Source organism: Panthera pardus, unplaced genomic scaffold, assembly GCF_024362965.1.
Source record: "Panthera pardus isolate Hobbes unplaced genomic scaffold, ASM2436296v1 HiC_scaffold_27, whole genome shotgun sequence".
Lineage (NCBI taxonomy): Eukaryota > Metazoa > Chordata > Mammalia > Carnivora > Felidae > Panthera > Panthera pardus.
Genome location: NW_026526843.1, coordinates 2,608,157 through 2,635,882, shown reverse-complemented (window position 1 = coordinate 2,635,882; position 27,726 = coordinate 2,608,157). Strand labels below are relative to the sequence as shown.

Genomic DNA, 27,726 nt, shown 5'->3' with positions numbered 1-27,726 from the left:
TTGCTCTCTGCCCCTCCCCCACTCACGCTCTGTCTCTCAAAAAATGAATAAACGTTAAAAAATTTTAAAAAGAGGCTGGCTAGTAGCTGGGATTAGCTAACAGAAACGGGAAGAGATAAAAATGGGTTTGTTTCTAAATTTTTAGTTACTGAAAATGGTCTCAACATTCGAATTCCTTTGGGATTTTGGAGAAAGGGTCAGGGAAGAAAGGAGTTTGTCTGCTTATTGAGGTGGTCAGAGATGGCTTTATTTGGATCCAGAGGGTCCCAAGACCCGCCGGAGGGCAGTCTGTAGCACAGAGAGGCCCTGGATTAAACCTGTTGGTCAGAGACAGAGCTTCATGCAGTGCTTTCATCATGTTGAGAAGTTCTGGATGTTCATCTGTGCCAGCTTCCCCTGGGAATCAGCTGGAGTGCAGACAGCATGTGTGTATCTAAGACAGTGCATGTGGCACATGATATGTGAGAAGGGGCCCTGAGCCCCCAAGATGGTGCAGCCAAAGTGAACAAGATTCATCACTGGCCCGGGACAAATGACTGAATGAGCAACCCCAAACTGCTCTGCCCTTCACGGACAGTGGCCTGGGACAGCCCCAGAGCTGGGGGGAGGGAAAAGGCAGTCCTGCCACCTGGCTAGAGGGGGCTGGGTCCCGCTGGGAGGCCTGAAGCCTGTACACAGTGACCAATGACTGCAGGGTTTGGCGGCTTTACTGGGGGCCCAATGAAGGATGGCTGAGCAGGAAGGAGTCAAGGCCTCCCTCCACGGCTTTCCATCGCTTCTCCCTCAGCTTTTATTTGTATCAAGGTGGTGCTTCCCACCTAGTCCTCCTTCCATTGGGACCTTTAGTTCACATTCCTTTGTTTCTTCCTCCATCATCAGCTACCTAGTTAACCTTTGTTCAATAAATAAATGATCTCCTGGTTGGGAGCCCAGAACTGTATTTGGGGAGGTGGGGATTCAGGACTATCTAGGGCCACAGCCCAGGTGAGAGTCAGTGGCCTTGAGCAAACCCTTTGTCCCATGGGATCCCAGTCTGAAAGAGGTTCAACCGCAAACAATGAAGACTCCACAGAGGGTCAGTGAGACACTGCCAGCGGCTCCTTCTGTTGGGCACTCTGGCAGTGTGAAGAAGAAACTTCTAGAGCAAGGGCCGAGCTGTGATGTCACTAAGGAGGCGGAGTTCCTTCATCCAGAGGTCAAGTCTGAGGAGATTCCCAGTGAGCATGCCCACACTAGATGTACCCCCTTCTGTCCTCCCCACTGCCCAACTTGGTAGAGCTACCTAATTGCAGACAAACCATGGCTGTCCACTGATGAGAACATAAATGCATGTTGGCCTGTGGCCCTTGTCATGGGCCTGAATACCAGACACTCTTCCAGAGGGGTCAGGTGACAGAGGAAGAAAAAGGTACAGGGGGGTACAGAGGGAACATCAGTTACCACAGGCAGGGGCTGTGAGAAATACAGCATTAGGAGGGGTCCTGAAGGTTCCACTGTGATCACCAACAAGGAGAAAGTGCAAGAACAAAAGCAAAATGCTAAGTGTCATTTCTTTGTAACTAACATCCTGTTCAAAACATGGGTCAACAGACTTTGCCCCCAGTGGAGCTGCGGCCTCACAAGGAGGCCTACCTCACATGCCTAGCTAGGAAGCGGGTCCCTGTGGACTACCACGGCCCTGAAGAGGATGCATGCGATATGGACACTCAGTACCAGAACAAGAGGAAGTGGACCTTTAGGCTTTTTCAAGTGCATAGAGATTTCAGAGATACTTCAAGGAAAGCCTGCAGAGGGCTAACACCTCTCATGGGAGTTGAGATGGAGAGAGATGAAGAATACCTCCTCAGGAGTTTAGGAATTGGAGGCTATCCCCAAGGATGATGGCTTCAAGCCTGGGCTGTGCTTACCGCTGAGAAAACGCTTCATGGTGTCGCTGCTGGCCAGCTTCATGGCTGTCTGTCCCGAGTAGGTGGCCAGTGTGGGGTCGGCCCCATAAGACAGCAAGAGCCAGATGGTCTCCAGGTTGTCATTGACCACCGCATCATGAACTGGCCTGCAGAGGTGACACAGGGTGAGGACAACAGGGCCCAAGTGGGAGCCTGGGTGTCTAGGCCTCAGACTACTTCATCAGGGGAAAATAAAATAAGATGACCCAGGATAATGTGGGCAAGACTTAGGGCAGAGGAACCACCTCTAGCCTGCACCCCTTATCATATCTCCCTATGTCCTTCTCCTCTCTCTGTGCCTCTTTCTCCCCACCCCCCATTTTTCTCTCCAAGGTTCCCCCTACATTTTGGGACAGTCCCTAGGGTACCAAGTAGCTTCACTGGTAGCTCTTGAGTTTGGGAGAGAACAGGAAACCGACCAAGGATAATCTTAAAGCAGATGCTGAGGGTATGAACAGAAAGATCTGGATGACCACCCTGGAGCAGGAATGAGTAGAGTGGCTCCACGCACCAGGTGGTGGCCAATCAGAGCCTGCATCCTCTGACCCAAGTCTCCCTACTTGATATGCAGCTCATGTCTCGATGTTGCCCAGGAAGTAGGCCCTCTGATAGAGGGGAATGGGTGCAATTTCTTTAAGACCCAGCAGGTATCTTTTTTTTCAAGTGTACAGACATCAAGTCAAGAATCAAATCTGGGATGTTACCCTAAGGTCAGCCTCCCAGTTCCTAGAGCCCAAGATGCTGCCTGAGATAGATGCACCACCAGGAGGATTTGAGGGACGCCCGAGTGGTGTTCCTGGTAAAGCTGCACTTGATGGGATGATCCCTAGATGACCCCAACCTGCCCTTAGTCACCAACGTGGATGGGCCAGCCAGGAACTCATCCACTCCTGCCCTAGTGGGCACTCCTGCCCCTCTGCAGTCTGCAGCCTTCTTCCCAAAACACCTCCTAACAAGGCCTCTCTGCTACGTATAGCCCGGTGTAGCCTCTGCTGTGGAAGTCCAGGCTGTAGCAAGCTCTTCTGAGTGAGGGGCTGAGCTGGGGGTGGAGGTGGGGGGCGGGGAACGGCCTTCTTGCCTCGTGCCATCCTGCGCGCTGCAGTTCACATTAGCCCCGTGCTCCAACAGGATGTTCAGGATGTCCGTCCAGCCCCTGGAGCAGGCCTCATGCAGGGCCGTGTAGCCAGCATTGTCGCGGTGATTCACGTCCTCACTGTCTTTCTGGAGGCAGTAGAGAACAACGTCCTGTGGGGACAGGGAGAGCTCCATGAGCAAAGAGAGGCCTAATTCTTGACATCACTCCAGTTAGCTTCGAAGCTCTCCAAATGTCCGGGAGAGTAAGTCTTATTCCGGGGACTAACAGACAAGTCTCAAAATCGTTTGTCACCCAAGTCAGTCTTGAGGTCCATTTCCACGGCCTCAGCTCTGGGCTATTTTCTTAGCAGCGGGGAGACATTTCTTATGACCAATGAAACTCACTCATCTGGGTGTGGGTTGTTGGGGTGAGGTCCTGAGAAAGGCTCACTGCCCACCATGAGGTCGAGCTCTCAGGCCTCAAGTCCTTGAGCACTGGTTCCCTAGTTTGGGGCTTTGCAAGACAGCACCAGACCACAGAAATGAGACATGTGGTGGCAAGCACAGCCTCTGGTAGTGATTCGAGAACAAGGAAGAAGAATTGGTTTAAGTACTATCTCTGGATGCTGGCTTTAATTGTTTTAAGTACTAGCCCTGGATGTTTATGCTGGGGCACTCAGTTCTACCCTCCCCTCAAATCAGGATTGCTCCGAGTATAATCCAGCATGGTCATTTATTCACATAGTAATGAGCAGCGTCCCTGGGCTACACGACAGGACCAGAGGTGGGACTCCAGGACTGGAAGCATCCCAGCTAGTCTAGGATGAATCTGGTGAATACGCTGAGGGGGAGGGGAGAGGCAACCCTTCTTCTGAGGGGAAGAGTGGCTACCAGTGGCCTATCATCAGCCCTCTGGTAGGTCCTGGCAACATGGTCCACCCAGGCATCCCGACTGACAGCTAGCTTGCAGGCTGGCTGACTAGGAGAAGTGAGTGAGTAAGCAAGCGAACGTGAGTGAGCGTGTACCTGTGTTGGAGGTGCTGTCCCTTGGATATAGGAACTATCAGGCTGGCCGTACGCAGGAGAGCACAAGGCCCCATACCCTCCTCACCAGCACAGACGTTCACCTCTTCTCCCAGGCCTCAGACTCCTCCTCCCTCCCTCCCACAACAGGCTGCCCAGCCTGCTCCTGCCCTGGTCAGTTCTCCCATGGTTTCCTATTTGCTAATTTGGCCCCAGGTACAAGGTGAAACTTGAGGACAGGAGTTGGTCATCTTTTTTTCCTTAGATCTCCCTTAGCACCTATCCCAGCCCCCACACTAGGTACTCAAGAAAGATGGGCACTCTCAAGGCAGTTCCCCGGTGCTGACCAGCCTGGCTGGGAGTGCAGCTGTCTTTAAATGCGTCAGTTGTAGGTATTGGAAGCCTTAAAAAAAATCAGGGTCTACTCTACAACCCAACAGCTCCACCCTTAAGAGCAAATCCTGAGGAAACAATTGGTGTGGTGGGCAAAGATACATGGTCAAGAAGTTCATATCAACAAAAACGTCCAACAAAATTTAATTATGGTCACTGAGTCAGGCTTCCACCCTACCCTGGTACTTGGGCATCAAAAAGACCTTGGTGAGAATTCAGGCTCATACACATGAAGTAGTAAGGGACACATCATTTCGCATTGCTAAGCCTTGATGTTCTCACGTGTAGAATGGGGCTAATAAAACCTACCTCCATAGGTTAACGGTGAGATGAAATGATATGAAGAAATCAGAGCTGTTAATAGGACAAAAGTGGTGCTCAATAAATGCCAACTTCCTTTCCAACCCATAGGCAAGTAGTGTATGGTAGGGAAACCCAGCCCTGCCCCCCCATACACTACTGCCTTCTCCACTACTGGGAGCTAAAGTGGGGGCCGAGGGAGAATATGAAGAGTGAGCAATGATCCCCCTGTTTCTCTCTGAGTGGGGGAGCCAGCACAAAGGGAAATTCAAGACATCAAAATCCCGTTTCTGGCCTAGGAATGTGTTGGATTATCAATATTGTGTTACCATTTCAATTATTTTCATTCCCAATTGATATTCAAATGAGCTTTCATTCCCACACACCATGCTAGCTGGCCCCAGAGGCCATCTGGGCAGTAGAAGGAGTCCAGTCAAAGTTGAAACCCCGAACAAATCCCTGCCCAGGCCACAGAAGAGCCAATGGGAAGAAGCTTCTTCACAGATGCTCAGGCAGTGGCATCCTGCTGCCGGGGAGCTCCCTACCTTATAGCCAAGACGTGCTGCCCGCTGCAGGAGGGTCTCGCCTGCATTCTTGTTCACTATGAGCCGACGTGCCTCTGGGGGGATCTGCCGGGCTGTAGGTGACTCAGAGGCCTCCTCTGGGCCGGCACTTCGGGACTTAGAGGGTGTGCATGGTTCGGTGGGTTTCACTGGGGTGGGAGATTTGGGAGATCGCGTCTTCTGCTGGCTCCAACGACCTTTGCCCTGGAAACCAGAGATGCAGTCCCGGATCAGCACAGGCTCCCACCAGTTCCTACCCAGTGTGCAGATGCTGAGGGGCTCAAATACTTAACCACATAAACCAATGATTGACCAAGGGCTCAGAAATCAGAGATTGAGGGGATATATCCCAGCTTCCATCAAGCACTCTGCATGCCTTCTTTACTTGCCTCAAGCCCCCTTTGTTGAGGTTTTTACAAGTCCTACTTCCAAATAAGCAGAAGCAAACTGAGAGTAAAGAGAAGTGGAGACTTCTTTGACTGAGCAAGCACAATGGCCAAGGCCTTCACTCTTATTGCCAAAACCTGCCTTCAAACCTTCCCCAGCCTCTTTCCACCTTCCTCCATACCAAGTCCCAAGATCACATTCATGCCCAGCCTGGGTGGTGGAAAGCACTCGGGCGTAAGAGTGAAACAGACCTGGGTTTTGGCTCTGCCACCTACTAGTGCCAAGACCTGCGTGAAGGCCCAACCTCTCTGAGCCTCCCTTTTTCCCTTGTGGGGTCTTCACATGGGGAGGAAATGTGTTCAAGGAACTGTACTCAGGAACCAGACCCATGGAGCCTCATTTGCACCTGAACCTAAGTTGGATGATGAGATTCTAAACTGGGAGCTGATGCTGGGATGCCTGGGTGGCTAGTCGGTTCAGCGTCTGGCTCTTGATCTCAGCTCAGGTCATGATCTCACAGTTCATGAGATTGAGCCCCACATTGGGCTCTTTGCTGACCACGTGGAACCTGCTCAGAATTGTCTCTCTCTGTCTCCCTGCCCCTCCCCTGCTCTCTATCTCTCAAAATAAATAAATTTTAAAAACACTTTAACTGGGAGCTGATGTCATATTTGGACAAGACTTTGGGGGGCCTTGGGAGACATGGGTACACCTTGCATGTGAGAGGGATATGACTCACTGGGCAACCAAAGGGCAGACTTTGCCCTCTTCAGATTCTAAGATGGCCCCTGATGATCCCTCCTGATGTTTGTGCTCATACATAGCCCCCTCCTGCATCGGACAGGGCTGTTCTATGTAGCCAATAGGAGATTGCAGATGATGGTGTGTAACTTCCAAGGCTACTTCCTAAAAGACAATGTGGCTTCAGCCTTGCTCTCTTTTGGATCACTTGTTCTGGGGGAAAGCAGCCACCGTGTCATGAGGACACTCAAGCAGTCCTTTGGAGAAGCCCATGGGGCAAGGAAAGGAGGCCTTCTGCCAACAACCAGCATCAATTTGCCAGCCGTGTGAGGGGGTGACCCTGGAAGTAGACCCTCCAGCCCCAGTCAAACCTTCAGGGTAATGGACCCCTGGCTGACACCTTGACTACAACCTTGTGGGAGACCCCAAGCCAGGCCCAGCTAAGCTGCTTATGAATTCCTGACCCCCAGAAGCTGTGGGACATTTATTGTTGTGTTGAGCTGCAAAGTTTTAGGGTAATCTGTTACACCACCAGAGATAACTAATACATACCACTTAGCCAAATCCCTCAGAGCATTATCAAGGTCTCACTGAAATTCTATGTCTTCTAAAACATTCTACATTACTCTAACTTTCTTTCTCTGCACACCCAGAACACCCAGCCTGAAACAAATAATCTGGTGCCTAATGCTTGACTTTTAACCTCCTTCCACTGTTTCATGGACAAGTCTGGCCTCCCTTGCTAGGTTTTAAGTTGCTTGGTGGCAGGGTTCATATTGTCATCTTCTCTTTTGTTCCTTACAGCACTTAAGTCAGGGCTGGACACATCATCACAACAGACATTTGTTGACTAGATTCAAGCCAGCTATGCGCAGGGCCCTGGGCACACAGAAAAGTTGCCTAGAAAATCCTGAAGCCAGGAAAGGAATGGCAGCAGGGAAAAGACCAGAGCCCAGGGCATTTGTTTCCTCCGATAAATCCTGAGACAACCAGAGCTGCTATCCATCCCTATCCTAAAAGGGCAGAGAGGTACAGTCACTAGCAGGAAGGCACTGGCTATGAGTGGAGAGTGTTGCTCTACGGCCACGAGGGTAGAGGTATGTAACAGCAATACTGAAGGATTCTGGGTAAAGTGCCTAGGTTTTTGCTAAGCCAAGCCAGGAGCCAAAGGGTGACTCTCCTTCTGGGGGCAAGAGCTGCCAGAGACAAGGGAGGCTGCCTGAGGGGGGGGGGAGCAAGAACAAATGGGGGCCCCCTCCCCCTCCCTGGCTTGGAGCTCCTGTGGGAAGAAGCCTTTGGCCAATACCCCAGCTTTAGTGTTGCAGGCACATCCTCTGCCCTCCCCCTGCCTTGCTTCTCACTACAAAGCACCATGCCATGGGGGTAATCAGAGCAGGTGGTGGTGACTGGGAGAGAAAGAAAGGCGGGAGGGAGAAAGGGAGGCCCTGTGAAGGGGCAAAACCTCTCTGGGAGGGACACTGCTGCAGACACTGCCAGGCAGAATAACCAGGCACAAGTATCAGCATGTGCTGCTGAACGTCAGGCGGCTGGTCACCTTTGTGTGGGACAGGGCCATCTGAGTGTCTGGGGAGGAGCAGGGAAGAGGAGGGGGATGCCCACTTTTCACCAGAGCTGCTCAGGGTTGCAGTGTGTCCCTGCCTGGCCACCCCCTCCCCCGGTGTCTCCTGGGTACAGACTGAAGCCACCCATTCACAGTGTGGAGGCATATGGAAAGAGCCGCGGCAGTCAGGCCTGCTTCACATCCCAACTTTGTCACTCATGACCACTGAGTAACCTCCTGAAAGGCCTTTAACCTTCCTGAGCCTTAGTGTCCTCACCATAAGATGAAGACAACAGTGCCTACCTCTAATAGCTGCTGTGGGAATTAAGGACGACCACGTGAATAGCACTCAGCACAGACCAGACTTCTTTATTCCTTCCCCTACCCCGCCCCCTCTGGGGGTCTGAGGGAATGGTCACTGCTACCTTGCCAATCCGTGCCTCTGTCCTCTTATCCCTGCCTCGACCTGAAGCTTGGGGATGCATACCAACCTCAAAGAGCACTTTACGGTCATCAAAGCCTTTTATATCAGTTGCCTCCTTTGTTCCCCCAAGCACCCTTGTGAGATGGAAAGGACATGGAGTATCATCTCCAATTTAAAGATGAGGAAATAGGCTTGAGTACCTTGTCTGAGCTGGAACCAGATTCCAGGAGAGGGAGAGGGAAGGGGAAAGGAGGGGAAGATGAGCCCCTGGGTCTCCCGCCTTCTGTCAGTGCCACTCAGGGATCCCTGAATGGAGCTGGAAAGAGCTGTTAAAGTCACAACCACCAAACAAGCCCAATAAGACCCTTTTTTTGGTTGCCAATGACAAATACATATTATGGGTATACATTTGAACCTGGACCTTCACTTCTCTCAAATGTAAAGCTCACCGAGGACCGAGGACCACGTGATTTTTTTTCGAATGGTACAATGTGGAACTCAAAACCAATGCTGTGAACATCAGATCAAAAAAAAATGTCAACTATGAACAGGGGTTCTAGAATGCTGGCCCGGCTACTGATTGGTGAGTGCCCAAGAAGCAAACAAACTGGGGAGTTGGGTGTGGGGAAGGGCAGCTAGAGCTCCTTCAGCCCGACCCTCAAGCAACCTTTGTCTAGATATCAACATCCTTGCTTCTACGAGTTGTTTTCTACCTTGATTGATTCAGAAAGCTCTCTGATTGGTTTCAAGTGAGTTAAGCCCAGACAAAAGCTTCTTGATTGGATATTAACAAGCTATTCAGGCTAACATCCTGCCATATTCTTCAACTCTTCCTTAACTCAAAGGAGATCCAAGGATTGTTGAAGAAAAGCCATCATGAGCCAAACCTGAGAATTTGCAGTCTCTTATTGTTAGCTGTAACTTTAGTTCCCATTTTTCTTTTTTTTAATGTTTATTTATTTTTGAGAGAGAGAGAGAGAGACATGGAGAGAGGGGGAGACACAGAATCCGAAGCAGGCTCCAGGCTCTGAGCCGACAGCACGGAGCCCGACGCGGGGCTCAAACCCACCAACCGTGAGATCATGACCTGAACTGAAGTTGGACACTTAGCCAACTGAGCCCCTAGTTCCCATTTTTCAAATGCAACCCCCAATTCTAGGACTAGTTCAAAATACTGGAATAAATATGGGTTAATTTGGTCCTTTCCATCCACTCACTCACTCAGAGGACCATTCATCAAGGAGCCTGTGGAAAGTCTGCCGCCTTAGCCTGCTCCCCTCACCCCAACTCCCCTCGCTGCCAACGCACCTTTGCCTCTTCTGAGACATTCGCCATGTGCTTGGTTTTGCACTTTCGTTTTCCTGACGGCTTTTCTGAATTCTCAAGGCAGGCTGGCTCCTCCAGGTTATTCGGGAGGAAACCATTTGGTGAATCCGAGATCCCCTGGGCTTTGCTGGGCAAGAGAAGGTTCCTGTTTCTGAGGCGGTGCTCCGAACTTTGGGAGGAAGTCTTCTGCTTACGGGCCTTTAAATCTGAAAGCAAGAAACAGGAAAGAATGGATGTCAGGGAAATGGAACACATAAAAGCAATGCCTTCCTCTAAGATGAATCAGAGGCTTTGGGGGTTAGAATCTCAGTGCAAAGTTGTATAACTATCAGCTACCAGTATCTGATAGTGTGGTGCTGATGATTCCACTAAATGCTTCTCAAATGGACACCACACTTCAACATCGAAGACTCCCCTCTCCAAGCAGGTGATGACTCCTAGCCCTGCCAGTAGGGGGCGGCCCATCTGGCTGTACTCACTATGAGGGTAATTTTAAAAGGATTTCCCCCATAGCCCAGAGCAAATTACAACTTTCTTTTCAGCTTCTCCCCCATCCTCTTTGTCTCCTTCTCCATTCCAGTATGAAAGCAAATTTAGCAGCTCTGCTTAAGCTACTATGAAGCACACCCGGGTAGGGAGTAAATGGAGCCGTCTCCCTTCATAGCTTCAGCTCACCCACCTGATGGCCTGATTGGTCACCCTCTGAGGACACAAAGATCAAAGCCACAGAAACTCCCTGAAACCAGAAAGTGCCATGGGCCTACTTAGCTGGTGGGCAGTTGCAGAAACCTGCTGTCTTCCCTGGCTGGAAATCAAGTCACTGGAATACCCTGGGCGGCATCTCTAATTCTAGCCACAGCTCACTAAATAAAGTACTTTCTAGCTTCAAAAAGTGTTGTGGGGCACCTGGGTAGCTCAGTCAGTCAAGCATCTGACTTCTGCTCAGGCCATAATCTTGCGGTTCATGAGTTCGAGCCCCACATCGAGCTTTCTGGTCTCAGCGCAGAGCCCGCTTCAGATCCTCTGTCTCTCTCTCTCTGACCCTCCCCCACTCAGCCTTTTTCCCTCTCTTTCAAAGATGAATAAACATTTAAAAAAAAAGTGTGGGGCACCTGGGTGGCTCAGTCAACTGGGCATTCGACTTAAGCTCAGGTCATGATCTCACAGTTTGTGAGTTCAAGCCCTGCATTGGGTTCTGTGCTGACAGCTCAGAGCTTGGAGGCTGCTTCAGATTCTGTGTCTCCCTTTCTCTCTGCCCCATCCCTGCTCATACTCTGTATCTCACTCTGCCTCTCAAAAAATGAATAAATGTTAAAAAAAATTTTTTTTTAAGTGTGGTTGTGATTTTGACAGCTCTTTCCAGATCCAGAGCACCGATCCCTGAGAGGCACTGGGAACTTCATTGAAAACAGCCTCACCCTATAGGTCTGTCCTAATGCCCATGTACAGGGGGTATCGATTGGGTCTACCCTTACCTCTTAACTAATATTAGTGTTATGTGGCTTGACCACTAGCTGTGTAATTGGCTGGAGGCAAGTCACAACCTCCCAGAGCCTCAGTTTCTATGTCCATAAAATAGAGAAAATATATTCCACATCAGAGGGCTGGTGGGAGAATTAAATGAAGTTACATAGGCAAAACCCCTTTAAAAGGCATTATAAAGAGTGAGGCGTCCTTATCATATTATTTCAGTGCAAGCTCTTTAGGGAGGGCCATGCCCATGTGTTCTTTATTTCCCCCACAGGACTGTCCACCATGCCCAGTACATGACAAAAGATCAGTACGTCTGGGAAATGAATAGCTGCAGCCTCAGTTTCTCCAATTTGTGAAACAAGGGGGTTGAGCAAGATCCAAGAGTTCTTAACTCGTCTCCCTTGACCCTGGCATGTGCTCTCACATGTGACATTATCAAGGGCAAATCCAGATGTGGGGGCCATCGCTAGAGCATGAGGAATTGGCTATAGATGATGCACAGCTCTTAGAAGGCCAGCTATCATACTACCCCTTTCTCCCAACTAGCCCCGACCCACCAGTGGGTCCCCACACCTGTCCAAGAACTGTGGTGTTAGATGGCTTCTAATGGCAATTCCAACCAGAACATCCTAAACCAGGGCTTTTGATGCCACAAGCCCGGGCTGAGGCAAAAGAGGAAGGAAGAGAATGGTGCCTGATGAGGGAGGACCTCAAAAAACATGGGGAAGCCATATTATAGCATTTGCTGCCACAGGAAAAGCAGCAGCCCCTTAACCCATTTACCCAGGGCAGGGAGGGCTCTGGAGTTTATTCAGTTGTAGTGGGGCAAGAAATTCACAGTAGCAGGAAAGAAACGGAGAATGGAAGTAGCAGTAGCAGGTGTGTGAGTGGAAGTGGCTCTTCCTATCTCCTCTGAAGGTCAAGATGGGAGATACCCAAGTCCAGAACAAAAGGGAAGGTCATCAGACTCAGACAAAAGTAAGGGGACCTGTCTAGTTTGGCCTCTGCCTGACTCTCTGATGTCAACCTGAAAGGTAGTAATAGGAGAGATCAGAGCTTTCCAGAGAAGAGAGACATTTGCCAGGCAATCCCTTCCTGAAGAGGTCACCATTGGATCTGGAGGAAGGTAACCAAACCATATGCCAAAGCCAAGAGCCTCAATTCAACACCCTTAGACACATGCATGGAGGGAGAATGACCTACTTTCCAAAAACTAAAGCTGCCCCCAAATCAAATAAGATGCATTGCTAAGTGGTGTTCTTCATACTCCCAGAGGTGTTTAAGTAAGGGCTATTGTCAACAGTGCTAGAGAAATCTCTGCTTTGAGTGGAAAATGGGACCAGATCACCTCGAAGGTCCTTCTGATTCCAAAGCCAGTAGGTTCCATAAGAAGCACCCAATCTTCTAGGAAACCAGCTCTCAGAGAAGACTGGGTGATACAAAAGCTCTTCTTCATCCTAACACAAGCAGCTGAGACCAACGGTCTGACACCTCTTTCTTGACCAATCCCTTATGGCTCCAGCAAGAAAAGGGGAAAATTATCACCACTCTCTCACATAGTTGAGGAAAATTAGCTCAATTGCTCTCTGAAGTGTAGGGATGGTACCGTATATATCTCTCCTTAAACAGAGCCGGAAATGACTGCTGGCCTCCTTTGCATTACAGTAAACCCAGAATCTACTGCCCATCACAATGCAGGTATTCAGTGTTCACTAACAGGGAGACTGTAGATGTTTCCCAGCGGCTCAGGATAAATACCTTATCAGAGACAATCAGTTGTTGCTTCAAGGGCAGAAGTCAGAGAAAGACAGTGAGAGACAGACATGTTCTTATGGAACCCAGAGATATGCTTCTTGCTCATCTGGAAATCCACTACAGAAATGGGCCTACCCCCCCCTCACCCATAACCCCTGCAAAAAAAAAAAAAAGAAAAAAGAAATAGGCCGGAACAGTACTTAGCAGAACATACTGATATTAGCCTTGGTGACAGTCCATGATTACATATTATAGCATGTGACGTAGCCAACGAGAGCCTGGTTTTCTCCTTGGGCTGCCTGCTTTTCCAACTCAGGTCCAACAAAAATGATGCCACCTCAGGTCACCTCAAAGCTTCACTCTGCCTCTTAATAACCTTTGTAGCTTTAATTGAGAAAGCAATGTTGTGCCCGCTTCTACTTGAAGTTCTTCTGTTAAGTTGAGGAAACTTTGTACTTCTTTTTAGTGAAGGGGCTGAAGGTATCCCAGGAAAGGCAGCCAATGAATGCCTCTTTCTTCTTGAACCCAGGATTCTAGGAGGGAGAACCCAGCCTCCCAAGACCCAGCTCCCTCAAGCCAATCGGGAACTCCCTGGTTCAACTTGTCCCATGCCAAGGATGCCACTGTGGCCTTGCCCACAGGTTCAGACTTTTACACGAAATTGGAGGGCTCGGGCCTTCATGCCCTCTGCTCACCTGCAGGTCAGTCCAAACTCATTCAATCTCAACTCCAAGCCAAAACCTGGGGACTGGAGTTGAGTGACCCCCTCTGGCAGCTGGAGCTCATAGCACCAGGTTTCTAGGGGTGCAGAGGCTTTTGGCTGGCGAAGAGAATGCAGATGTGGGAACACCCAGGATGCCCGAGGGTCCCCAGAAGCCAAAGTCACTGTGGTTTGGGGACGAGTGACAGCAGCTCACTGGGGCAGCAGCCCCCAGCCAGCCTTACCTGCTCTCCCTTTTCGCCGCTGCTCTTCTTCTTGCTCTGTCAGGTACTCCCCAGTCTGATATTTTCGGCTCTTCTGTCGTCTCCGCTTCTTCCTCTTCACCAGGCCTTCCTCCTCATCTTCCTCCTCCTCCTCATTGGTGTCCCACATTTGCCGGGCAGCCTCTGTCCTCCAGGGCATTTCTCGGGCTCGCCACAGGTGCCGGCGGCCCTGGCTCAGGAGAGTCTTGTCCTGGGCATGGTGGCTGCGATACTGGGTGTCCCGTTGGGTCTTTCTCACCTTTCGACGCTTAGCTGGGGTGGGGGTCACATCTTCTTCCTCCTCTGTGGGGAAGACCTCCTGGCTTCCCATGTCACTGTCTGCCATACCAGCAAAGGAGCTACAGATGCTTCCTGTGGACGGGATGTACAGAGGACGGTCAGGTACCTCTTCAAAGGACAAAGAGTATGGTGTCGAAGCAAGTGCCCTGGATTAGAAGCTTGAAGGTCTGGGTTCAAGTTCAGTCTCTGCCAGTTATTAGCTGTGTGCTCTGGGAAAGTTCTTTCACTTCTGTTTCCTTCTCTATAAAACGGGGACACTGTTCTTTGCCTTACTGGCCTCAAAGGACTGTTTTGAGGCTCAAATGAGATAATTCACCCATAAGCACTTTACAGAGTCCAACATACCACACAAATATCGAGTATCCAAAACACACGCCCTTCCTCATCCATGTTGCTGTGACTTTAATTCATTGCACAAACTCTTACTTCGTGCTTACAAGGCACCAAGCATTAGGTGAAGACCAGGAGGGGGCCACAGGTCCCTGCCCTTTGGGAAATTAGGGTTCAGTGGCGGGTAAGGGAGGGCAGATCGGCATGGCACCCCCGCCCCTGCCCGCTACGTGACCACCAATCTCTCTGACAGAGCCACCCTGGATAAGCAGAATCATCACAAAAGAAGAGTCTCAGGAAAAGCAAAGCAAGGAGTTCCTTTCCTGTGACACAGCCTGGGTTAGTCCCGCCCAGATACTCCTCAGCCAGGCCCTCTTCCCTTACATTGACCCCACCTCCTATTGAGTGGCCAAGAGTCCAGGGGTGGAGCTCTCTCCCTGCCCCCCGCTCCCCACTGCAGCTGTTCCTCACCACTGAGCAGGCTCATCACTGACCACCCCAGCATGAGGGTACCTTTCCTGCCCTCCCCCACCCCACCCTCTTGGTGAGAGGCCATTTTCATCCCCACTTCTCCCTTCAACTTTACTAACAACAAAAGTATAACCCTAAATTGGCCTGGTTTTAGCACAACAGCAGATCTGACGATCTTCTTCAGAAACAGCTGAGACACCATCATCTTTCTCCCAAAGACTTGCTATTAACTCGACAATCCCCAAACACAAGCGAGGTGAGCAGAAGAAAGAAATGGTTTGAGGCAAAGAAAGCAGCCCTTAACCAAAGCTTCAAGTCAGTCAGACTGCTCAAAGACAGCAAATATCCAGCAAACTTTCCATATACAGACCAGGCAGGGAACGAAGTGTTCTGGTTAATCTAATATTCTGGTTAATACAGAATCACCATAGAGATCACACAGAGATCACCAATTTCCAAAGAATCAAATACAGTACAATGTGTTTAACAGTAAAACGGGACTGGGCATAATGTAATCACTCTTTGATGATTCAGAAGACACTTCAGGATTTTGCGAGGCCTCCAGGCCGTCATTATGAGCCCCAATTATCACTGCGTTCTCCATGTGCTGAGTGCCAGTTAATAGAATGTCAGATAGATGAGTTTACACTGTGCCCTGCTTTCCCATTCTATCCACTTTGCATGGAAATATGGGTGAACCGGGGCAACCACTTCCAGGGCTACGAACCAACATGGAGGCTAGCAGACAACAGTGGTAGTTAGAAACAGCTATCTTCTTTTAGACGCTGAATACAAATTCAGGGACCAAATGTGATTCTACCGGCCCTGATAACTCAATGACCATTTCCAATTTTGTTGACGCCTGTCGCATAGGGCAATAAGCCCAAAGGTTCTATGTCCGTGCCTGAGACTGGCTCCAATAATCATGAGAGGCCCAAGCATGGAGTGGGTCAGTCTTCCTGAGCAACACATGCCTTTCCTCTTTCCATCATCGGCCGCCAACAGAGATGTCAAATCCCATTTGGAAAAGCTAAGCAAACGGTCCTAAAATCGTGGGCAAGGCTCCCCCTCCCCACCCTGGGCTTTCTTGTCCCTGCAAGGAGCAGGGCATCTTAGCACAGTGAACCAAATTCCCAACTCTCCACCTGGGCCAGTGGTGAAATCACTCCACCAGATTTCTACCTCTTTTTGCAGAGAAATGCCAATATGGGCCACGGCTTCAGACTCACCAGACTGACTGCGCGTCCGTGTGCTCAGAACAACGGGGATGAAGTCACGGAAACTGCTCTTTGCTTTCTTCTCCAAGGAACCTGGAGTGATGTGTGGTTTCAGGGAAGAAGGCAGAAATATCACAATCAGAGTCAAAGTACTGAAAGCACCCCTGAGGGGCTCAGATGAAAAATCAAGGTGGGGGGGTCGTGTGTTTTTCCTGGTCACATTTGTTAGCTCCCCTTATGCTATCACCTATGTACATCTCTTAGAGAAGGAGCAGTTCCCAGTGGTTTCTGAAAACTGGGAGTTGGGTCATTTTTGCTGACACCAAAAAAGGCTGTGTACAGAATCGATTTGCCAGCATGCCAGAAAGTTGAAGGTCTGCCTGCCTGCATGACTACGGGGCTGCTGCACCTCCACGAAGTTATAGTGAGCTGGAGCAGGTGCCAGAGAAGGGCAACCTCAATGGATCTTAAAGGACTGAGCGAGGCAGGAAGATGGGAGCAGGGAACAGTGGACAAAGGAACACTCCTATAGAAGAACAGACTAGGAAGAGGCGGTCATGTCAGACAGGCAAGGCTGTGGAAACATGCTACTGCCCGTGGCACTACTTGGGCAGCTCTCTCTCATGAGGGCACCAAGAAACTAGAAGTGGAAGAGCGTACAAGTCAAGTACCTGCTTCCATACTCCAAACATCCTGTGTGTCCCTAAGTAAAGGGTTTAAGATTTCCATAAACCCTTCTGGCTAGCTAGCTAGGTATTAATTTTAAAATTTGTATAATGGGAGTTTTCAAATATGTCAAAGGTAGAGAAAAAGGTGTAATGAACCTCCCTCCAGCTGTTTCGGTCTCAATCTTCATGAACCCCATTTCTTCTCTAAGCCTAGACCTGTTGCAGAATAATGGGTTGGCTACTCTATTGTATGACTGACGTTTGTCTGAAAACCAACTTCTTTGGTCCTCAGAGTGTACCTTATTCTAGTCACCAGGGGTAATAGAACAAGCCCCTTTTCCCTTCGCCCTTGCCTCTGATTTCAGAGGCGTAAATTACATCACCCTTCCATAGCAAGGGAGTCTTTCCCTGGACTTTCCCAGGCAGTCCAGAGCCATCCGCCACCTCCCCCCCCCCACCACCGACCTGCCCCAGGGAGCCCTCTGCAGCTCAGCCCAGGGGGCCAGGACCTGTTGAGCCTACCTTCCTCATGGCCATCGGTTCGTTTTCCTGGAGACTGGGAATCCGGCTTTGTTGGCTTCCGGTGCTTGTGCTTTACCCTGACTCTATTGTGCTCTTTTCCTGAATCTGAAGCCCCCCTGGGGCTCTTCTTGGTGGGTTCCTGGGGGTCACTAGGCGGCTTCCGGCACTGTGGAAAGGCAGAGAGAGTCAGGTCTGAGGTCAGTTTCGCTTCTTAAGAAAGCTTTCCCAAAGGGAAGTCCTGTGCCCCGTTGGACACATGGACATGAGCTGCCCAGGTGGGGGCCAGGGGAAGGGGCCGCCTGCTGCCTTCCACAGTGGGCTACAGAGGCTTTTCTGGACTGAATCCAGTGCCCTAGCTAATCCCCATAGATATCCACACCCCATCGTATTTACAGGTCTACAGAGCCTGCATTCATAAGCAGGATTAACACCTGAAGTCAGTTTGAAAGGTGCAAAAAAGTGAGGTCCATCCAAACGGCAATAGAGACGGGCAGAAAACAAAAATGCCTCTTCGGCAAGATGGGTGACTGACTACATTGGTCAAATAACTTCAATGCGAATGGTACTATTACCAACAACTGAAAACAATTTCTTAGTCCAGGCTGACTCAAGAAAAATGGTCTATTTCCATGTGTAAATTAATACCAGAAAATAGACTCAACGAAGACAAGAAGAAAGGCATGACACAGGAGCAATTCAAATCTCCCCATACTTATGGAAGACAATGAAGAGGCCGAGGCAGTATTAATAATGCCACTTTACACTCTGCAGCACTTTCAAAATCTCAAAATGTTCTCTTCTCTGTTATTTGATCTGATTTTCCTGACAACCCCAAACTGAGAAGCTAATATCATCCCCATTGAACAGACAAGGAAACTGAGGCTCCAAGACAAGACGTTACACGAATTTGTCCAGGGCAACACACAGACCCAGGTGTGACTGCCACTTAGCAGGCAAATCTACAAATTAGCTCATTTGTGCCTGCAGTGAGAAAGTGGTGGAACTGGGACTGGGGCCTAGGGCTCTTGGCTCCCACCTGGGCCTCTCCACAGCAGCTCTTGCTCTTCTCCCTCCCTGCTCACGTCCTCCACTGTTTCTGCTCAGCCCGCTCTCTCCGATAGGCACAATGGCCGTGCTTACACAGCGCAAGGACTCTCTCAGCCCAACAGCCACATATCCTCATAAGCTTTGAGGTCTCTCCATGCCACCAAACAAGAAATAGGGCAAGGTAGGGATTTCCAGTATTCTAGCATCCCGGGAGTGAATAATAAGCAAAACGTTTTAACAACGAAAGCAGGCCCTAGGAAGAAAGGAAGGGTTGTTTTCCCCCAAGCCGACTCACATGCCACCTTCTAGAAGGTTATTACTGTATAGCTCCAGCTACGGGGATGGCAGATGTCTTATCAATAGAACATTTTCTGCGGTGTTGGGGGGTGTCTCAATTCTCCAGCATCAGGGAGTCACCTTCCCCATCAAATTCCAGGGACTCCTACTACCCAGCGAACTACTCCTGCTTCTTACTCAGCAGAGGGCTGAGCTAAAAAGTCAAGTCTCAGTTTCCCCCTTTTGCTTGCTGCTAGTTCCTACAAACCAATGTGTTAGGACAAAAAAAGAACTGGGGAGGAAATAGAAAGATGGGGAACTGTTGGCTTAAAATCTCACCTTTAGGAATGGCCAGAGAAAGATCACTTTAAGTCAGGGGGAATAAAGTTAAATGCATATAAATCTGAACATGTCCTATTTATTTCTGAATATCATTTTTAGCTGGCTCTTTCAAGTGCAGACCATTAACTTTTATTTCCTAAGACAGACAAAAACAAGTAAAACAGAACATCTAGAAAGGATTTCTGTCTGTAAGTTCTGCAAGGGCAGCACTGAGAGTAAAAACACACTGCATGCTCCAACTTAGGCAAAAAATTGGGTGGATGGGGAGACCGTGTAAGATGAATGTTCTGGTTAACAGAGTTTTGAAAGGTTTTCCAAAGAATTTTCCAAAGGATGAGAAAACAATAAAATACACCCAGCACCAGATGAAGCAGAACTCTTCCTTTGCTGATGATTCAGCCAACCCTTCAGAATTCCATGAGGCCCTAGGGCAGGTGGTATAGGAGACAGGACACTATTCTAATTCTTAGCCATACCCTGACAGGGGCTGTTTTGAATTAAGCCCTGATCTTACTTTGCTTATCAACAGTTTCTTTCTCAGGAAAATGGAAGACAAGAAAATAAAGATCTGAGTTATTTACTCTCCCCTCAAAGTGGAAATTTCATAAATCATTATAGGAAGCTGCTAAGGGCTGCTACAAGGCCCTGGATCTTGTAACTTTATTCTCTGTCCTGGGTATCTGTCAGTGGGCCCAATGAACTATTCATCTAATATAGTCAGGGGCAGTGCCAGCCTGTCATCAGGTCTCCCGTAAGACATAAGTTCCATGAGAGCAGGAGCCGTATCTATTTTGTTGGTAACACTAACAATAACAATAGCATCCACAAACACTCACCGAACACTTACTTACTATGTGCTAGGCACTGTTCTAAGCATTCAAATATATCACCTCATTTACTCTTTTTTTTTTAACAACAACATTATTGACAAGTAATTTATTCAGATATATCATACAATTCATTTGATTAAGTTTACAATTCAATGGTTTTTAGTAGTCACAGAGTCATGTAACCATCACCTAGTTCCAGAACTTTTTCATTACCCCAAATGGAAACCCCATACCCATTTCCCCATCTCCTCCAACCTTAGACAACCACTATTCTACTTTCTGTCCCTATAAATTTGCCTATTCTGGATATTTCAGAACATCACCTCATTTAATCTTTACACAGCCCTATGAGGACACACTATTATTGTCTCATTGTACAGATGAAGAAACTGAGGGCCAGAGAAATTAAGTCATTTGACTGAAACCACATAGTTAGGGAAAAGTAGGACCAAGACTTAAACTCAGGCACTGTGCCTGGTTCCAGAAACTATACTGCTCACCAAAAGGCTGCACCGCCCTCCTGAAGATGTAGCTCAGTGCCTGGGAGGGACTGGCATGTAGCAATAACTCAACAAACACTTGCCAATGGTTAGTGAAACAGTTATACATAAGGAGAGAAGATAGTGTGGCAGAGCTGAAGATGAACATGAACTTTGGAGCCAATGACTGGAGTTTGAGTTCTAGCTCTACCAATTAGTAGCTGTGTCACTTTAGGTAACTTACCCATTCAGTCTGTTTCCTTCATGTTCCTATCTGTAAATTGGGTACAGCATTCACTTCATAGGGTTATTGTAAGGACTAAGTTAGATGACATCTGTAGAAAGCATTTGGTATGTTGTGTATAGTACATATAATGACAAGAATTACTGTTCTTTTTTTAATAACATTTTTAAATATTTTAATGTTTATTTATTTTTGAGAGAGAGAGAGAGAGAGGAAGGGGCAGAGAGAGAAAGAGAGACACAGAACCTGAAGCAGACTCCAGGTTCTTGAGCTGTCAGCACAGAGCCAGACGTGGGGCTGGAACTCACAAGCTGTGAGATCATGACCTGAGCTGAAGTCAAGACATTTAACCAACTAAGCCACCCAGGTACCCCTAATGTTCTTTTTTAAAATTTTATTTATTTACTTTGAGAGAGAGAGCGAGACAGCGAGCACACACACATGAGCAGGGGAGGGGCACAGAGAAAGGGAGAGGAAGAATCCCAAGCGGGATCTGCACTCTCAGTGTGGAGTCTGACATAGGTCTCGATCTCACCAACTGTGAGATCATGACCTGAGCCAAAATCAAGAGTCGGACACTTAACCGACTAAGCTACCCAGGTGTCCCTAAATTATTCTTCTTATTACTATCAAGGGCAAATCACAGCTACCTGAGTAAATGCTATACATATGCTCTACTATGTCATGACCTGTGTTCCTACTTGGCATGTTTGCCACACAGAAGTGGTTGTGAAGTCACTGAGAAAACCCACCTAAGCTCTATCCCTGGGGTTCTTAATTTGGAGCCTATGGGCTGGCTTTGTGGAGGGGATGGGTCCAAGAACTTGAAATTACTGGCAAAATTCCGAGGTCATTTTCTGTGAACAGGGTCTTAGCAGCTTCTCAAAATGCTTTATGGTCCAAAAAAGACTAAGAGCTTCTGCCACAAACCCAAATTAATGGCACTCTGGCTAGAAATCTGTTCATTAGTGTATATCAACATTCAGTTTGAAGGCTTCTTAACATAACTTGAAATCACTCCATATTTTTTAAAAAGTTTATTTATTTATTTAAATAATCTGTACATCCAACGTGGAGCTCGAACTCCTGATCCTGAAATCGAGAGTCACATGGTCTTCTGACTGAGCCAGCCAGGCACCCTTAAATTGCTCCATATTTTTGAGAAGGCTTATCTTCAAGTGCTTCAAGAATTTCCCTGGATCACCAGCAGCCTTTGGATCCCCTCTGGAGTACCACTGGATTGAAATGGAATCCTCTTTACCCATCTTTTTGCCTAGAACCCTGCCACCATGAAGAACCCAGAAGCAGACACCCACCTGCCTTCCAAACCACATTCCCGATGGGTTGAAACCTGAAGCTGCCCCTCCCACCAAGCACTGGGCAGGTAGGAAACTGTCAGATGAGCCCAGAAGCTGAATTGGAATTGGCTCCGGCGCCACAAAACTCCCAGCCTAATCCTAAGCAGGCACCCCCAGCGGTGCAGAGAACAACTCTGTCCAAGGCCCCTTCCCTCCCCTTGAGAATCCCTAGTTCTCAAGGCCAGCAGTCATCTCAGAAAAGGAAAAGGAAGAATGGTTATGTGTGGAAGAGCCTGTTATCAATTGATTTCCGTCATCAATCCCTTCTCCTGCTCTCCAACCTCATGTGGGACAATGGCTTCCCTGGCCTCGGGGACCAAATCATTTCCCACATCCTATAAAATACAAGCCAGCCCCTCCTAACACTAAAACACCATATATGGAAGGAAAATGTGACTCAGAAAGGGGACAGCAGGTCATTATTCACTTTACACAAGCCTTCCAAGCCTTTACACAAGCCTTCAGTTCACAGAGCTTCTCAAGAACACTGCCATGGGAGGCTGACATCTGCAGGACAAAGCAGACCTCTGGTGTCCCGGCCCTGCCCTCGACCTCAGCCCAGAACTCACCTTGGGTCCATGGGAACTCCGGACTATGACCTTGGTTTGTGGCTGCTGCTCCTCAGCATCCTTCTCTTTGCCAAACTTCATCTTCTTGGGCGGCAGAGATTCGGTCGCCCCATCGGTCACCACGGAGTCTGGCTGCCACTTGTTCTTGCAGGCAAAGACACCCACGCTTTCCTCTTTCACTCGAGCCTGCCCAGCCTTATTCCGAACTTCAGCTTGGCCCCTCTGGGGAGCTGCTGGGAGGCCATCGGTGCGGAAGCAGGTGGCTAAATTGAAGACGACGTCACCATCCACCTTCTCCATTTTCACCCGCCCCAGGTCCACCTGACTTCCAAGCTGTGAAAGCTCTGTGCCGGAGCCCCTCTTGCTGCTCGGGACCACATCCATGATAAGCTCCTTGGGGCGGCTGTCATGAGGTAGCAAAGGCAGCTCGGGCATCTTGTGCAGGTTCTGGGGGGTGGCCAGGACCAGCTCGTGGGACATGTAGGTGGCCAGCACTTGGTTTTTAGGCTTCGTATCTCCTGACAGCTTCAGGCCACAAGCCCCCTGGGAACCTTCCATCTTAGGAGTGCCGTCAGGACAGAGGTGGCTCTCGGATTCCTCAGGCCCCTGATTCACTTTTATGTCCCCACTGCTAGGCTGGACAGACAGTGCCAAGGTCCCTGTCTGAGGGCTGAGAGTCAGGAGGACAGGGTTGACTTGTTCTTCGTAAGGCTTGGCAGCAATCCGGCAAGTTTTGTTCTTTGTGCCAGTGTCCTGCTCTGGAGCAAAGGGGCCTCCAGGCCGTGGCTGCCCCTCTGGAAGTCCATGCACAGCTTCACTGGGGCTGAGAGGTGACACACCAGAAAACTCAGAAACAACGCTGGTGGGCCTGATGGGCACCCCCTGACTGGACGTCAGCTGCCCGGCACTGGAAATGCCAATGGAAAGCAGAGACGTTTGGTGGTATGGTGACCAGCCAACAGGCAGGACCTGGGTGCTGGTGGGTTTCCCATTAACTGAACACCGTGGGTAAATATTTGCTGGCCCCGTGGACTTCCACAGAGAGAGCTCCTTGGTTTGGCACCCCGGCAGCCCGGGGGCAATGCGGGCTGGGGTGTAACGTTTGACTGTGCTTGACTGTCCCTCAGTCCCAGCCTGGCTGCCCTTCTTGCCACAGGGGGCACCAGTGCTCTTGGGTTCTCCTTGATCAATGATGGAGATGGGCTCCTGCTTGGGGAGATGGCGGGGGTCTCGGTTGAGGCCCAAGTTAGGGTCTTTGTTCAGCAGCAGGGATGCAGGCACTGGGTTGGCCACTCCCACATAGGTGCCAGGAATGGTGCTGATCAGCGCAGTCGAGTTCTTCACCCAGGTGCTTGGGTCCCCGTTCCTCACGATGTCGGGAAAGATGACAAAGGGCGAGGAAGTAGAGCCCAGGCAGGAGGTGACATTGCTACCGGCAGCCTGGGTTGTGCGCTGAGACCTAGACAAGACTGTGGAGAGGAGGGCCTTGCTGCTGGTGTGCACAGGGGTCAATACGGGCATGGGAGGTGTCTTGCGTTGGTTGGGCAATGGAAGCTTCTGGCGGTTGGACTTGGAGGAGAGGTCGAGGGGCATCTCACTGCACTCAGGTGGAGATGCCATCTCTCGCTCCAGCTGTGGAGGTGACTTGAGGGGAGAGAAGGTGACAGAAGTCCCTTCTGTTTGCTGCTCGGCACCACCTGTCATCTTGGCAGGGTGTGGCGGGGCTGAGCTCACGCTGGGGGCTGGCAGCAAAGGCTGTGGGGTTGGAAGCACCTTGGCAGAAGCAGTAGAGAGGGAAGTATCTGCCAAAGGCCCGGGGACCCCATCGGGTGCAGGCTGGGTGCTGGTGCTGCTGGATGGGGAAGCACAGGGAAGCCTGTTCACCTCCAGAGAGACCAGCTTGGAATCTGAAGTCAGAGGCCGGGCAACAGAAAATGCATATGGGTAAGACCGTAGCTCTGGGGAGGCCAGCACACCGGGGAGACACCTGTCCTGAAGGTATGAAGGCAGGACAGGGAGTGTGAGAGTGGAGGAGACTCCCAGAGTGGTTGGCAGTGTGGCCATACTGAGCGGCTGCCCACAGCTCGGAGGTGGGATATATACCAGCGGCTGGCTCGGGGTCAGTACTGTCCCTGGCTGAAAGGACAGGGGTACTTTTTGCATAGCTGGTGCCTGAGCTGCAGGAAAACATACTCGGCTCAAACTAAAGGAGGCTGGGATTGGTGCAGAGGTGGGAATGGCAGCTGGTGTGGCGGCCGGCATGGGCGTGGGGGCTGGAGTGAATATTGGGGCTGGGGTGGGCGCAGGCACTGGCGTGGGAGCAAAGGCAGGGATGAGGGTGGGGGTGGAGGGTGGGCCAGAAGATGGGGTTGGGGTGGGCATTGGCACCGACGGAGGGGCGGGAGCTGCCGGAGGTGTGGACGCCGGCATGGGGGCCAGAACTGGAGTGGGGACAGGCGTGAGGACCAGAGTTGGAGCTGATGGGGGCACAGGGGCCTGGATCAGAGCCAAGGGAGGAGCCGAAACTGGGACCGAGAGGGGGGCAGGGGCTGGAGCCGACAGGGGGACCGGACCTGAGGGGGGAGCAGAAGCTGGCACAGGCACCAAGACAGAGGCTGAAACCGAAAGGGGGTTCGAATCAGAGATGAGTGTGGGCACCGATGGTGGCGCTGGAGCCAGAGCTGGGACTGGTGCTAAGGGAGGGGACGGGGCTGGAACTGAGGTGGCGACCTGGACGGGAACAAGCCCAGAGTGGGGCACTGGGGTGGGGACGGAGAGGGGAACCTGGAATGGATCTGGAACAGACGGGGGGACGGAAGCTGAACTGGGAGCGGGGGGGCAGATGGGGGCTGGCAGCGGACTAAAGTTAGTGGGGACCAGAGGCAGGGTTCCCTCCACAGGGACTCCAGTCCCCAGAGTTGCCAGAATGAAAGTATTCTTCTCCCCAACACCATGCCGAGAGTCCAAAGCCTTCAGCCCAGCTGCTGAGCAGTCTGTTTGTTTGCTCATTTGGGTGCCGAGGGGAGCCCAGGAGCAGTCAGCCCTGCTGTTGGCAGCGTCGGCACTGTTGGGAGTGGTAAGCTTGAGCCCGTCTCCGGGGCTGCTCAGTGGCACCAATAGGCCCTCAGCCTCCGCCACGCTCCCAGCATAGTCCATTTTTGGCTGGGGGTCGTCAGGCTTGTCTTCTGACTTGTGCCCAAGTTTTTCTGCTGCATTGCCATCTGGGTCTGCCCCCCGGGCATTGCTGCCACTTCCAACTGCTGTGAGCTCCACCTGCAACGACAGAGCAGCGTGCCCGTCTTAGCTAGCTCTCTGCGGATGGCGCAAGTGTCCCGAGGCCCGGGAGAAGCGACTGCTGGTCCTCTTTGCAACTCGACCAACCGGGTCTCGGCAGAGGCAAAGAGCAGCTGGCCAATTTCTGTCTCACATACGGCAAGTCCTGGGAAATACCCTGTTCCTTCCTGCCCCCCTTCTTGGGATGGCAGACTGGGCACGTTGCCCGGGGCAGTTTGGCTCCGCCCTTTGGCGGGCGACATGTGGCTTCACATGGCCCCTTACCTTGGAAAAACTGCTGCTGACACAAAACTCCTGAGATCCAAACCGCTGGCAGTCACCTGACGTGGACTCCTCATCAGAAAGAGGTGCTCTTCTAGCATGGGAGACACAACCAGAGAAGAGCCATGAGGCCTAGCCTTTGGGCCAACACCACCTTCGGCAGAACACCTCCTGCCTGCCTGGGTTCCCATAAAACCTTCCTGTCCCACTTCCCTTGGTGGCTGGGAGGACATTACAAGCAACTGGAGGGGTTGAAGTCACAAGCCGGAGCCTGCATGCCCAGCTTTGCAAATTCTTGTAAAGGAGCCCAATCTGACTAGACTCCCCTCTTTGGGCTGTGTATCCTTTTTTTCTGGGGCTCTCACCAGGAGTGTGGAGGACAGCCCAGCACCTTTGCTTTGTCCCCAGAGCTTACCCATCAAGGTGATCGTCCAGCACGTACTGGGCATTGCCAAAAGGGGAGAGATGAATCACAGAAGATCTCAAAAGGCATGCAAACCAGTTTTCTCTTAAGTACACTCTTATTTTAAGTCTATAAGGGAAGTTGGCTGCTGGTATCATAAGGGTAATCCTTTTCTAAAACAAATAACCACCTCCATTGTGTGTCATGTTCTAAATTTGAATCATCACCTATTCACCCGATGGGGCTGCCTAGAGCAGATACACATTTATTAGGGCGCGTAATGATACTGATTCGAGGCCACCAGGTCACTGGGTGCTGAGGGGCATTTCAAGGGCATGACTTCTTTCCCTCCGGGGCACCTCTTCCCCTTTTCTAAAGGCACCACCAAACTCCAGCCAGCGCCTGCCCTCCTACATTTCTATCCTTGCCTGCACGCCATGCCTGCCAACTCCCCACTCCTCCTTCATCCACTCTCATCCCAAAGGGTGGCCTGCAAGGCCACAGACTCCAAATTCAAGTTGGTATATTGCAAAGGAAAGGGCTGAACACCAGAGAGCTCAGTCCCAAAGGAGAAAAACCTAACTGAACTCCAATCTACTCAAAAAGTCTTCTCTAGATTTTGAGTAAGAATCTTGGAAAATAGGGGCATGTGGGTGGCTCAGTCAGTTAAGCATCTGACTCTTGGTTTCAGCTCGGATCATGATGTCATGGTTCATGAGATCGAGCCCCACAGTGGGCTCTGAGCTGACAGCAAGAAGCCTGATTGGGCTTCTCTTTCTCTCTTAAAATAAACTTAAGACTACAAGGTGAAGTTCAAGACAGGACAAATACCCACTAGAAATTTAGTTTTTTGAGAAGAGTCACTCTCTGCCCTAGGGAAGACACTAATGGGGCAAGAGCCCAGGTGAGTGGCTGAGTGGAAGGTCTGGGTGCAAGAATAAAGCTCCAACTGAAGCGCTATGGCACAGCTCTAATGGGGAAATGCACAGGAACGCTCTGTGTGCCTCTGGGGAGGTGGGCCACCTTGCGTCTTTGCCCTCAGCTCTCCAACAGCCCAGGAAGAAGCCAGCATCTGCCTTACCAGCCACCCTAGCCTAGGACAGTCAGGGAGCCTGTAGCCAACCCCCACAAAAATGGGGAGGGTCCTGCTAACTCCCTCCCTCTCACTGGAACAGGGCACTGGTGA

General features: G+C 50.4%; 1 protein-coding gene across 7 annotated transcripts in view; it reads right to left on the bottom strand.

Annotated features, from left to right (window-relative positions):
- Nucleotides 1–27,726, bottom strand: part of BCORL1 (BCL6 corepressor like 1) — a 63,681-nt gene that overhangs the window by 13,135 nt on the left and 22,820 nt on the right. For 6 of the 7 annotated variants that reach the window (XM_053891297.1, XM_053891295.1, XM_053891296.1 and 3 more), the window contains 9 exons: nt 26,141–26,231; nt 22,583–25,855; nt 17,438–17,603; nt 16,260–16,340; nt 13,912–14,301; nt 9,721–9,944; nt 5,282–5,503; nt 3,025–3,191; nt 1,908–2,053 (listed from right to left, as the gene is read on the bottom strand). In XM_053891297.1, the coding sequence (XP_053747272.1) occupies nt 1,908–2,053; nt 3,025–3,191; nt 5,282–5,503; nt 9,721–9,944; nt 13,912–14,301; nt 16,260–16,340; nt 17,438–17,603; nt 22,583–25,855; nt 26,141–26,231 (4,760 nt within the window). The remainder of the gene's footprint in view (nt 1–1,907; nt 2,054–3,024; nt 3,192–5,281; nt 5,504–9,720; nt 9,945–13,911; nt 14,302–16,259; nt 16,341–17,437; nt 17,604–22,582; nt 25,856–26,140; nt 26,232–27,726) is intronic. The other variant, XM_053891300.1, reaches the window with a different exon arrangement.